Source organism: Stegodyphus dumicola, chromosome 1 (genome assembly GCF_044657685.1).
Source record: "Stegodyphus dumicola isolate Sdum_Otavi_A_Nest chromosome 1, ASM4465768v1".
Lineage (NCBI taxonomy): Eukaryota > Metazoa > Arthropoda > Arachnida > Araneae > Eresidae > Stegodyphus > Stegodyphus dumicola.
Genome location: NC_140768.1, coordinates 195871436 through 195886623, shown reverse-complemented (window position 1 = coordinate 195886623; position 15188 = coordinate 195871436). Strand labels below are relative to the sequence as shown.

At 30.7% G+C, this 15188-nt stretch overlaps 1 protein-coding gene across 8 annotated transcripts in view; it reads right to left on the bottom strand.

Annotated features, from left to right (window-relative positions):
• Nucleotides 1-15188, bottom strand: part of Cadps (calcium-dependent secretion activator 1) — a 295482-nt gene that overhangs the window by 117999 nt on the left and 162295 nt on the right. For all 8 annotated transcript variants that reach the window (XM_085824507.1, XM_085824512.1, XM_085824515.1 and 5 more), the window contains one exon: nucleotides 14993-15102. In XM_085824507.1, the coding sequence (XP_085680633.1) occupies nucleotides 14993-15102 (110 nt within the window). The remainder of the gene's footprint in view (nucleotides 1-14992; nucleotides 15103-15188) is intronic.

The following is a 15188-nucleotide window of genomic DNA, read 5'->3' as shown; positions in this document are numbered from 1 at the left end:
CAGAAAAAAAAGTGAATAAACATTAAAATTTTGTAAAAATTTGTAAATCTTTTATAAGACATTTTAACATACTTCTAAGAATATAAGTTCTCTACATTGATGTTAATCTTGCTTGAAAAGGGGTAATTTCTCATTAGTAGCATTCTCTTGCATAAAGAAAAAGGTCAAAATTTCATATCAAATCATTTGTCAAATAATAATTATTTTATTTATTTTGTTTAATTATATTATATAAGCATATAATAATAATACAAATGTTAAAATATATTAATTTTCACCAGGTTCTATATATATTTAGTAAACAACCTTTAAACATGATATTTAGTGTACATTAACTTCAGCAGCTTTCATATTTATCTGTATATGTGCTACACTGCACAGGTTAAGCATTCGAAATTTATACATTTTATCATTTCAAATGTTATCATATTTAAATAGAAAATTGTTTATGTAATGTATTCAAATGTTAGTTATCTGTTTCAAGTGCTCACAATATCATTCAAAATGATATTTGGTAATTTTTTTTTTATTTTAATTGGCCACAACATGTGACAACTTGTCATAACTTGGCAATGGATCTTTTCAGTAGGGATACTACTGAAGTACCAAAAAAAGTAAAAATCAAGAATTCGTGTCAGTAAAGTAAAGAAGACAGCATGATGTCAGTGAACTGAAGATCCTATATTTTGTAAATTTAATCTGATAACTGAATTATACATCAACAATCCCGTTTGTATACTTCAGTTTAAAGATGATTGTTGATGTATATTTCAGTTACCAGATTAAATTTACAAAATGTAGGATCTTCAGTTCACTGGCATTATTGTCATCTTCTTTATTTTACTGAAAGGAACCCTTGATGATTTTCACTTTTTTTATCAGTACTATACTTACTGAAAAGCTTCACTGCCAAGCTATGACAAGTTGTCATATGTTGTTGTCAATTAAAATAAAATTATAAAAAAAAAAAACTACAAAATATCATTTTGAATTTTGGTTTTTGACTGATATTGTGAGCATTTGAAACAGATAACTAACACCTGAATACATACATTTTTAGTTAATAACATGATTGTTGATGCATATTTAAAGGGGAGATATTAAGTTTATTTTTGGCTCAACTACGCATACTTTGCCATACAAGCAATATATTATTTCAATACAAATGAAATTACCTTTGTCATTAACATCAGAAAATGACACAAATTCAATAGTGTTGTTCTAGAGATTTATCTTGAAATTACTTACAACATTTTAAGTCACATAATGCATTAATTTGCATTTTCATAATTGTAATTAGTAAAACTTAACAACATTAATTTTTAAGAGCTTTCAGAATCAACAGAATCAAGATTAAAAAAAACATACACTTCACGGCTGATGCATGATCAACTTCTTTTGGCTTACTAACTGACAACATTGAAAAATGATTCCACACATCATCAGAATAGTCGCATGTAATTAAAAATACCTTCTGTAATGTCAAAATATAAGCTACGTGCTTATGACTGTAACTTGAAAATGCCAAGAATAATGTAAGCTAATAATTGATATAAATTAATGGATTCACTCCAAAAAAAAGCACATCAACTTCACATTAAAATTAATTTTAAGCTAAATTGAATTTCTTTATGTAAATACTACATGCATTTTTAGAGACATGCGTGGGGTGATTCTTTTTTTAAGGGGTAGAAATATTTGACACTGTTTTGAAAATTTTTACTACTTCATGGAAAGGAATCCTATGTTTGTCTCACATGGAATGTACAGAAACTCCCAGAAATTATAGCAAATTAAATGCTACTACTTATTCAAGTAGTAATCTTACTAAAATTCACATTCATTAGTTTATTTAATATAACATAAAAGAAAAAATATGAAAGGAAAAATTCTGGAGGTAAAAGGAACATTAATAACACTATTAATGAAGCAATTTTAGATACTAAAAGCAAAAATGAAACAAAATCTGTTAAGAAAAAACACAAACTCAGGTCAATTATTTTCCAGATTTTTTTTTTATTTCTTTCTTTACTTGACATTTTAATTTCCTCGATTTAAAATAATAATCAAAATTAAAAGGAAAGGGAAGGAACAGGATTCATTTCAGATAATTTGCAATCTGAGGCATGATATTCTTTAGAGGTTTCTCCCAAGCTTTTCTATTTTTTGATAAAGGTAAAAGAAATGTGGCATTTTCCCTCAATACTAGTACTTTACATAACAACAACAAAACAAAACAAATAAATAAAATAAAATAAAATAAATAAAAATGCTCTTCAATTGACCATAAATTTTACTAACTTGACACTTCAGTAAGATACAGAAATATATTGTATACTAACCATCATTATTTTGTGCACATCTGCTTTACTTGGTTATTAATTGCCAATATTTCTCAATGATCTGCTTATATTTAATTCTTCAATTTTAATATTTTTAGGCATATAAAAGGAAAACTACTTTAAAACCAACCATATGTTTTTCGTTTTGAATAATTATTAGCATTTAAAACACTGATAAATTATCTTTAATTTTCATTAAAATTTAAATTAACTAGTACTGTACATAACAACAATAACAAAAAAAAAAAAAAAAAATGCTTTTCAATTGACCATAAAGTTTACTAACTTTATTTATTTCTTACTTTACTAACTTGACACTTCAGTAAGCCAAAGAATTATATTGTATATTGTGCATATCTACTTTACTTGGTTATTAACTGCCAACATTTCTCAATGATCTGCTTATATTTAATTCTTCAATTTTAATATTTTTAGGCATATAAAAGGAAAACTACTTTAAAACTGACCATATGTTTTTCGTTCTGAATAATTATTAGCATTTAAAACATTGATAAATTATCTTTAATTTTCATTAAAATTTAAATTAAAACAATTTTAGGGTATAAATAAAAGGGGATTTAGAATAAATAAAAATACTTTTCAATTGACCATAAATTTTACTAACTTGGCACTTGAGTTGATTACACTTAAAATTTGAATCTCTAGGCTCAATGCTTGTGGGCCTATATTGTGGTACGTAAGTAAATTGAACTCAAATAATGGAGGAAAAAATGAATTTTGCACAGAATAGTAATTTTTTCATTTATGTCTCTTAGAAAGAAGTGCAACGCAACTGATGCATGCAATCACGTTAAAATGTCAGCAATCGGTAAGCCAAAGGATGCATAATATGGTTGCAGAAATGATTGTAAAATTTAATTTATTATTGTTAAAATATGCTGATTTTTCAACATTTCTTTTTACTTTTTGAAGCTTTCTTTTAAGATCAGATTTTGGTAGAAAGGGTAAGCACAAAAGCCAGAATTGCTACACAAGGGCACACTCACCGATCGAAATGCCTGAAGGACCAGGTTTAAGGCAACACCAAGAATGAAGGGAAGAGCAGGGTAAAGAGATAGAGAGAGAAAAGAAACACAATATACATTAGTACAACATTAATTCCATATCACAACAGTAATCCAGTTAAAGCAAATAGTAAAGTCATGCAAAATAAATAAATAAATAAATAAATAAAGCTCCTTTTTTACAGAACAACATTAATCATGCAGCATTCCTCAATAATTAAGATTTTTTTACAGCAGGTGAAAACAATGAAACCTACCTGAAGGCATCAATAGTATTTTTTTCTTTCTTCTTACACTTATCCCTCATTTTTAAAATAAAATAGTAGAAAAACAGTTGCACAATAACTACAGAATCAAAATTTCTCCGCATACTCCCATTTCCAAGCAAGCCAACACTCAAAAATTTATGAAAGCATACGAATACTTTTTCTATATGCTAAGTTCTTTCATCTAGTGTGTTACAATAGTTTGACAAAAACTAATTTTCCCAGAGAAAGAATTCAAATGACTGAATATAATTTACTGACTTCACCACAAGATTTAAACAAAATGCCAGAGAGGGGGGAAAATTTTTTGGTTCATTACATCAGAATCTCAAAAAACTATACATATATAAACACTCCATCATACACCTTGTAAAATAAAATCCCTAAACAACCATTTAGTTTTTTATGATACAGAATTTAGGTTATTTTCCTTCATACAGGTCATTTTAAATTATTATTATTTTTTTTTTTAATATTTTGTTTGAAATTAAGCATAAAAATGTTAAATCTTTTTAGAGAATGTTAATAGAATAGTTACTAATTTTTCAGCAGCAAAAGAAATTTTATGGTCATGCTGATATGAATAATTTATAAATAATAAAGTATTAAATTTTAATTTTTTACTATAGTTTACCCTTATAAGCAGGTAAAAAATATGATTTAAAAGTGATGCAACTCTTAATTTTGATCCTAAACAAAAACACTGGCCAAAAGTAAACTAAGCATTGAAGCAATTTTGGAAAGCATAGTTGAATTTGAGTGGCAGAAAATTGTTATGTAAATGGCAGGATGCGAATATTTAAAGTTATAGCCAATCACGAGTGACTGCCCAAACATATGTTATAGGCAGTCATTAAAGATGCCAGTATTCTGAAGGGTTTGAGGAGGTTCATTTAAATGCCAATATAAAGCATTTATAACTTTTGATGATATTCATATTTCTATAGCTCAAAGAAGATGAATCGCAGGTAGTGAGTGCTGTCATATGCATTGAAGCAAGACAGTCAATCAAAGATGTTGTTCTTTACTTTCGTGTTAATGACCCAGTAATTTCTGACATGTATAAACAATTCCAAACAACTGTTCACAGACCTGGGCCTGGTCGACTAATGGTTATTATATAATACTACTAACGGTATAAGTAGCTAAGTAAAACAATGAGTGACCTTCACAATTGTTATATAAATGGTTGCAGTGTCAATTGGTAAGACAATATATAAACCAGTAATATGTACCAAAGGCTTCACATGAACGGACTGTATGGCTGAGTACCAAATATTTGTGTTCCACTAACCATCCAATCCAAACAGGTAAGATTTAAGTGGTGTCATTAACATCTCGATTGGACAAATCTAGACTGCCCTGGAAACAGATGACAAGTAGGTAAGGGGCTAGAGAGAATGAGTCTACAATGTCTACAATGTCATGTCTACAATGTCACTGAATATAAAGCATTCAGTACTGGCAGCATCGTGGTGTGACCTGTAATTTTAATAGGATATCACACACAGTTACACATCTTTAAATATGGCTCTATGACAGCTACATGGTATCAGAATGAAGTCCTGCACCCCACTGTGAGACTCTCCTTACGGATGATAATGCTTATCCCCATCGAGCCAACATCATTTATATATAAATATGGAGGGTGAGGATATTTCGTATAGGGAGTTGCTGTCATGCTTCACCAACCATAATCCCACTGATAATTATTGAGATGCCCTCGGGCATGCTGTCTCTTAGTGTTTATCTCCTCCAGCCTTAACTGGAAACTGCCCTAATGAATGAATGGCCATTGCTATTATCTATGATGGCTGATCACTTCACTGAAAGCAAGGGCAATTGCTATGGAGTTTGTGCGAAGGTCTAGGGCGGTCAAATCTTATTATTATTATTATTATTATTATTTTGAATTTTAAACCTCAGTTTGTAAATGAGCCAAATGTGATATCATCATATAATTTATGAAGATTAAAAAATATAGAGAGATTTTTTTTCTTTGTACACAATGCTTTTTTCTTTCATACATAAACACATTTGCTACTTTGATGTGCAACTTGATGCTAATTTAAAGGTTCTCCTTTTTATTTTACTATCATGTGCTTAACTTTTGGAAGCCAATGTGTGTGTGTTTCTGCATGCATGTATGTATGTATGTATGTATGTATGTATGTATGTATGTATGTATGTATGTATGTATGTATGTATCTCTCTCTATATATATATACATATATCATGAAAGATATTTATTCAATGACAACCAAACAGTACCCGAATGGCTTCACTGTACAAATATCTTAAATACTGGAATATTATGCAAACTGTTTACATTGCTGATAAAATGAATTCTGAAACTATGAAAATGACATTAAAAAAATCAAGAAATAGAAATACATGAAATTCTGCTCACCATAAAGAATGTGCTTACATAAAGATTATATCTCTTTGATACTTTACTCTTTTAGCCAGCATATCAAATAATGGCATCTTACGAAGTTTAATTCTAAATAGAATTAAAATAAAACTAGCGTTTTAAACTACCAATTTTTGAAAAATTAACATGTGTGTAATAAGTAAGCACATCAGTTTTTGAAAAAATATATCATATAAAAAATAGTTAACATTCAAATATTATCAAGTCTCAAGAAGATTACATTACTCATTGCCTATGCCACTAATTTTGTTTCATTTCAACAGTATGTCACATATATTGTTGCAGAAAAAGAATATTTTTGCATATACTTTTCTGTTTAATGCTGCATTCAATAAGAATAAATGGAAACAAAAATTTATATATCATGAGTTAAAATGTTATATTTCTTAATTTAAAAATTAGAGGAATAAAATAATAAAAGTAATGATAAAAATACATAACCTTTCTGTGTCAGAATATAGTATAATATTATACCCTGTATACATTAAAATATATAGTCAATACTGTAATGTAACAAGCAAAATTATATAAAATACATTACATATAAAATTACATTAAAATTTTATATGTCATATGCCTTAGTGCCTAAAATCTACATTAAAAATGTATATGTCTAAGATAATTAGTACTTCTTATAATCAATAGAATATTAATGTGATAACACAAATCATCTTACAATACTTTCACATGCCAAGCATACAGATCACTTCAGGCAAATTAGTTATTATACTGAAAACTTTAATTTAAACAGACATTAGTGGTCTGCAATACAGATATAGTACAAACTAATTTAGAAATTCATATATATATATATATATATATATATATGAGCATTAAAAGTAGACTAAAAACCTTTGCTTGATAAGAAACTTTTTTATTTATATAATACATTATACTAAACAACATATACATCAAATTTTTCATTTACACAAGAGATAAGTTTTACTGCCTCATCCCCCCCCAAAAAAAGCTGATATAAATAAGGACAATGCTCCTGAAAAGTAGAAAACTGGTTCCAGCCTCCATCCTAAAAGACTATTATTAACATTTATGTGATTTAAGATGATATTAAAGCTGTGTTACATTAGTAAAATGCTGATTTATAAAGGATTAAGAACATAAAGTCACTGCTGTTTAATGCCTCTTTCAGGTTTTCCCTTTTGTATTTATTTTTATTTATCCAATTTTTCAAAATCTAAGCTATCCATCATTAGATATCAGAATGTCTGTTTACAATAATGTTTATTTAAGTTACCTAAAATGAACAAATTTAATTGAATGAAAATGTAAATGGCATTGTAATAATTTTTTTTCCGTTTTCATTGATAATGAGCTAAAAAGAGAATTTCCCCTCCTTTCCAAGTGAAGAATAATAAAGTACCACATCCAAGACACATTTTAGAATTTTAGATTCCATTGAACGGTATTTAAATTGGACTAGCTCTGCTCTGAATAATAAATTTAAGAAGTTTTCTAGCAGTAATTAGTTTTAATTTATGTTCCTTTAATTATTATCCATTTAAATTTTCTCTTCAATTAACATCACATCAAACCAAAATATCAGAGCCTGTTAGATATGCTATATCAATTAGAGTATTTTTCCAATGGGAAAAATATTTATAGCATAAAAGCATTTGCTCTTATTATGCATTTTTAAAATCATTGGCAGAAAATAAAATTTCTCTAGCACATTTCTAATAGGTTTCATTATATCTGAAAAAATACCATTAGCTGCGAAATATTAATTAACCAAACAATAAGTTTATGGAAATACAATGGTCATTAATGAAGAGGAAATTTCACAAATCAACAATATACATACACTATATGAAATTATCTATGAAGATCTATGAAAAAAGATTATAGGTATAATTTTATGAATGCACACTAAACAAAAGTTTAGTTTGAAAAAAGTAGGTCTCTCTTATTCCTTTTGTTTTCTCTCACATATAACAATTATTTTGAAAAAAGTAGGTCTCTCTTATTCCTTTTGTTTTCTCTCACATATAACAATTATTTATTTTTTAAATTTGCTTGGTTATTTAATCCCTCAGTACGTAATATTAAATACTGTGAATTTTTTAAATAAGAATTTATATTTTTCAATGACTTTAAAGTTACTTCTATTTTTCATTGAGTAAGTGCTTTAATGTATCGGGTTTTAAAGAAAGTTTCCAGCCAGCACAAATATCTTCTGTGCAAATAGTTCCCGTTGTTATGTTTAATCATATTTTGTCAAACAATTTTTGGCATTTGAAAGCAAAAGACTTTCTTTAGAACACTCTGTTGTGAAATTCGTAAAAAAAATATTATCATTAAGTACATTGTGTCTGAAATGGAATTTTCCAACTACCACATTAGAAACATTTACTTCCAGTTCTGTTGCAAAAAGTGAGCTACAGAATGTCACCAAATCATGTGTATAGCTTTAGGTACTAGAGTTAAATCATATGACACTGTGAAGGCTTGGTACCGAAAATTCAAAAACAAAGACTATGACATTCAAGAAGCAGAGTGCTATGGTTCTCCTACTGATGCTGATGAAGTCTGCCTGCGAGAACTTGTGGAAGAAGATCACTATGCAACCACTCAAGATCTTGCTAAGAAGTTAGATATAAGAGCCGTGTCCATTAGCTTGGCAACATAAATGCAGCACATAAACATGACATCCATTGTATAAGCATCCATAAAACATAAGTCCATTACATAAATCATGAGTAATATAATGCATAGACATGTACACGTTTAACATGCGTACACGTTTAATCGTTGGGTGCCGCATGAGCAGACTTATGCACATATGGATAGACGTTGTTTGGGCCTGCAGTAATCTGCTCGAATATCAATGCAGGGACAAAATTCTGGACTGGATCATCACTTGTGATGAAAACTGGATTTACTTCAACAACACAGGCCAAAAGAGAGTTGGTCTGCACCCGGTGAGCCTGTCAGCAGCACCACAAAGGGCAATTTGACTAACAAAAAGCTCAAACTTTGTATCTAGTGGGATTGCTGTGGTATTATCTGCAAAGAATATCTGGAAAAAAATAAAACTCTTGACAGTAAGATGTATAGCAAGATGCTAGTCCATGTTAACACTGCTATCAAGGAAAAATGTCAAACTGAGTTCGCTGCAAAATGGTAATGTTCTATCAAGATATTAGAAGACCACATGTGACTGCATTCACAGGCTCTGTACAGACTCGAACAGGATCTTTTGCCACACCCAGCACATAGCCCCAACATCACTCCTTTGGACTTATACTTTTTTTCACACCTTCAGCTACATCTTACTATCTTCCATTCTGCACCGAAATGAGGTCGAACTGTTTTTGGACTCACAGCTATCAAGTTTCTAGGCCGAAGGCTTTGAAAAACTACCAAAATGTGGGCAGAAAATCATACATTTGGGTGGTTATTACTACCCACACAAAAGGTCCCGCAATGATATATTTCTAACTTAACATTTTTTGGTGGATAAATTTCATTACAACCAGATAAAATCCTGCAATATTAAATTCATACACTTTTAGAAAGCTGATATATTTAAAAATTTTTGGGTTTCTTATTTTGACAGAAAACAGTTAATAAACAGCAAAGAATTTCAACATATGCATGAAAAAATGTGTGAATGGAGTATTTTAAATGCTTTAAGGCTATACCTATGTCTAATACATATTCTGTTTTACTCATATGTAACTAAAAGCACCGATTTATATATATCATGTGCGTTTAAAATGGCATTTTTTACCTTTGTAATTTTTACACATATTATTAACACATATTTATGGAAAAAAATATGATATTTAATGTTTGTAATAGATTTAGTACAAAAGTAATAGATTTATGCAGTTTTTTGCCAAAAACACATATTTATATACAGTAAAAAGGACACGACATTTACTTAAATTTTTACTAAAATTTTTACGAAAGAAAAAAATTGTGCAATTTTACATATATATGATAAATTTTACCAAAAATGCACATAAATATTGAAATTTACATGTTTTTAAAAGCTGCTAATAAAGCATGATCATTCGAATAAACATACCCCAAATTTATGCAAAATTTACGTTTGTTGCAACATAAAAATATACATAAATATTTATGATTTTTTCCATTTTATGATATTTTTATGTTCAAGCTTCACATTTTTTATATGAAGGACTTGTATTTTTCACATGCAATTTACCTGGGTAGTTAACGATACAGCATGCTGCCCGAGTAGTTTATTATACAGGCTTCACTTCTGAGATTTATAATACATTTTTAAAATAAGATATTGATATAAATAATTCCCTTGTGAAATATAATTCAAAATGGTATTAATTGTTTCCTTAAGATCTTTTTGTTCAATGAAAATATTTAGAATTTCCAGTTTCTCAATGAAGAAATTTAAGAAAAAGGTCAGAGCATAGATATCCCACTGAAGCCAAAATGTTAACAATAAATTCAATAAAAACAGATGAAAGATAACTTCTCGACTAAAAACAACAATCATGCCAGAATCTAATAAAAGAAAATAAGTTCTAATGTTACACAGTCCTTATGGCCAAAAAGCAGGTACTTCAAAGAATATAAACACTGGAGGGGGGGACTAATATATTATTAAACTTTATGCTTACATAATCATATACACAGGCAATCAGCTGCGATAAATAATTATGGCATATGGCTGAGTTCAATTTTAGTGTGTCATTGGTGCTCCAGGTAAGCATCATAATCTTGAGAACACAACAAAATGTTGCTAGGGAGCCTCTTTGGCTGAGAACGCAAGTGCATATAAAACTGGTATCACATCTATTAGCTACCAAAGAACTTCTAGCTACCCTGAACAGTGACTTAAATGAAACACTTTTGGAAATCTTGGCTTCCAGCATATCTATCTTGTAATTGAAGTGAAAATCTCGGAAAAGTTTCTTCAAGCATCATGCATGACTAGATGTGATAGCCCAATTAATACTTGCACAAGCATCATTATTCTCTCAGGTAATTTTTGAGCTTGCAATGCAGTGTTGCATGCATGTGTAGTTTCCTTTTCAATGAAAACTATAAACAACAGGTAAAGCTTCACCAAAAACTTAACAGGACTACATGCAGCCCCTAAATTCACAGGTTCTCCTTTGGCATACACCAATATGGCCACTGATATGATGTAAAAGAAATTGTGATTTGCATGACCAGGCAGTTCTTCTGCATTGTTACATGATCGAATGATCCAATTATAACATTCATGGGCCCAGAGTAATAGCCATAAACATCAATAATGCTGGGTTAACGGAGGCAAAGAGAGATGGACACAGAGTTTTATATCTAACAAAAATCTGATAATCCTATCTAATTTAAATAGAAGTGTAATTAAATACACTTCTATTTAAATATGCACTGCATTCATATATCAGTTGAGTCACTGGCAGCTATCTATTTGCCTTTGTCAGATTGGACTGTCTTTGATGTTTGCATTCATTGATCAGGCAGGGACATTGAATACTTCTGCAATGAGTATAAATTTCTCAATCCTTCTCCCACTTTTCACAGGTAAAAATAGTAGTGGCTTGGGAGCACTCAGTGAGTGATACTATTTCAATGATATCACAATTTGGTTTTGGCAAAATTTGTTTAAATCAACAGCCTTTCCAACTACAAGCACACATAAACAACACGATGATACCTCGGTATTTCTGACAACCTTTAAGTAAGATCCCATGTTGCCACATAACATCTATATCATTTCAGTGAATGCCTTCCTATAGTTTAAGCCTACAAATCCTTATAGGTCATGTTTTAGTTGGTTAATGTATATTTCACTATATAATACCATGCAAAGGCTACAAGGCCAATTACAATTCATTCAAAGTGATACAGGTATCACTTCATGAGAGCTCTAAAAGTTTCAGTTCATCAAATGTGGAGAAAAAGAAGAGTGAAAGTCTTGAGATTTGATATACCATTTTGATTGCACACATATTATGATGATCATTGGTAATAGCTCTATAAACATATTTTTATCATAGAACATGAGTGGAATGTCATTGCATAAGTAACTGAAATCTGTAAAAAATGAATTAAAGTTCTAATAATACACTGCCGGCCACTCAAATAGCAACACCAAGAAAGACTAGAGATATCACAACAAAATCTATTTAGTAGATAACATATTGACCAAGTATCAAATGATTAAATTTATAGACTGTGAAGTGTGGTTCCTTCCAGAATCAGTAGGCAAACTAGCCGCCATTGTTTGAGATCAGCGCTGCCGCATGCTTCGGCATTGATTCAAAGAGACTTTGGATATGTTCTTGGGGTACAGCAGACCAAGCAGCTTCCACACGTTGCCAAAGTTGATCTGGTGTGGCAGCTTTGGTCAATCGTTCAGCAGCCATGGACCACATGTTTTCTATCAGCAAAAGATCCGGAAAGCAAACCGGTCAGGAAAGCAATTCAATCTACATGAGGTCGCACATTATCCTGTTGAAATATGGCTGTGGGCATGCCCTGAAGGTAAGTACAGACAACTGGCTCCAACACCTCGAGAGATGTAGCGCTGGCTGTTTAAAGTACCTGCAATGCGTACTAGAGGAGTGCAAGAGTGATATCCAATACCGCCCCATACCATAATATCCGGTGCAGTACCAGTGTGGCGGTGCATACCGGAGCTGTTCAGCATCCTCTCTCCACAGTGTCTCCAGACTCGAATCCGACCATTGTGGTGTTGTAGACAGAAGCATGACTCGTCAGTAAAGACAATTTCATTCTATTCTGACGTCCACATCCTTCTTTTATTGCACCATTGGCGACGGAGACGTCTGTGGTTCTGCATCAAGGGTAGACGAAGCAATGGACGTCTTGTGGACAGACCATTCTGCTGTAAACGGCATCGAATTGCACACGCAGACACTGGATGATGCGTTACAGACTGAATGTGCTGTGCTATGGTTCGTGATGGGACTGAGCAATCCATCACTACCATGCGCACAATGTTCCTGTCATTACGTGAAGTGGTGCACTGAGATGGATGCGATCGAACACGTCGGTCCGTCATAACCTCCTGCATCCAACGGTCAGATATCCGCATTACAGTTGCTTGGTTTCGTCCAACACGACTACCGATTTCCCTGAAAGATAATCCACACTCTCAGTAGGCCACTATCCTTCCTCTGTTGAACTCGGATACTTGATCAAACGATGATCGCTGTTTACTACGAGGCATGATTGATCTTTTCTTTTCTTTTTTTTTTTTTTGAAAGAAACACACACACACACACACACACACACACACAAAAAAAAAAAAAAAAAAGCTGAATTTGAAATTGTTGAAAATTCTAAGCCTTAAATAGCGCTTTAAGTGGCACCACAGGCATGCGTAATGTGCGTCTGCACTGAAATTCTAACCATTTGCATATCTCACCTCCACTAACGCATGTTGTAAATTTCATGTTATTTGCATGCTTCCTTCAAGGTGTTGCATTTACAGTGGCCAGCAGTGTAGTTAAAGTAAATTCCAATAGGGCACATCCACTGATATCAAAGATGTACTAAACATTTAATAAACAGGTGTAGCCTCAAGAAGTTATGCCTCATGAAGTTATTTCCAAATATATTAAAAAATGTTTGTAACTAATGCAGTTGCTATTATTTAAACTCTCTATTATGTGTTGTTGCTGTGACCAAAGAGCTCAACAATTAGATATTCAACATTATCCAAGAAAGAATTTACCAAAATTTGTTATAACAACAAAGTAAGGTAATATTGCTTTTTTTTTTTTTTTTTTTTTTTTAATTGTACAGCGAAGAAACCAGCTTTGGTATCTATCATAATTCTCAACTAATACTGTAACTTGTATCTTATCCCAATCTCACTTCAAATTCTTCAGATACCCTTACATATTCCTTAAATGTTCTTTTGGAGGCATGTGCACACAAAGTTGGAAAATCTTAGTTTTAAAATGATGGTAAACAAAAGAACACAACTGTAAGAGAATTAAGAAACAGTTTAGTTTTTAACTGAGATGAAACTTTTCTCTACATTGTAGATCACAACTACATAATTGCAATCTGAATGCTCTAATAGAAGCTCCATTTGGAATTCAATTTGATACAGAAGAATAATTCTGGTGGAATCCTTAGAAAGCAGAAAAATTATCACATAGGTATGACTGAGATTTATTTATTTAATGTGATTTATGAGTTGAGAGGAAGCTCCTGACATTAAATCATCAAATCTTAATTGAAAAGTGTCTAATGAATCTGGAAGATGAAAATATTTGTACTTTCAGTTTAATTTCACAAAGTACTTAACATGCAAGTTATTAGGTAAGTTAAGGACAAATTAAGATGCAAATTTACAGAAATACGAGCATAAAAAAATAAAACAGCTGCTCTAGATTTTATTTACAACTATAATTCTTATAGAAGACAAAGAAAGACATAAAATGGATGTAATTCCTATGATACATTCAGAATCTGCACAGCTAAATATGGATGAAAATAAATATGTCATTTTCTCAGGCAAAAATTTCTGCTCACAATTTTTTAATTTCAAACAAATACTATTCAAATACTGATATTAATGACAATAAGAATACAAGATTAATTTTAATACAAAAGAATCAGCAGCACTTAATAAAAATCAATTACAATATTATTAAATAATTACATAAAACTTCAAAATACAAGACAAGTTCAAAATGCTTTCTTAAAAGAGGATGTGATTTTTTATGTTCAACATGCAAATAATGCCTTTTTTCTTCTTTTCTTCATTCCCTTTTATTACCAAGTTATTAATGTGAAAAATAAGAATATTTACACCATGCAGAATAAATATAATGGGTGCAATTTATTAACAATCTGAAAAAACTTTTCAATTTAAGAATAAATTTAAATATTCATTCCAGAATTCAAAGTAACTAAACAGTTGCAACATACCTCAGCATAATTTTCATTGTTTTGTTGCAAAAGATCAACACAAAGTTCTGCTAAGTGAATTAAATCCTCAAGTTTTTTCTGCGGCGATGCATTTTCATCCATCTCTGTTTCTAAAAGAAAAAAAAAAAAAAAAAAAGAATAAATAGGAGGAGGGGGGACTTTTATTTCTATAAAACAAAATGGTGGATGTCAAACT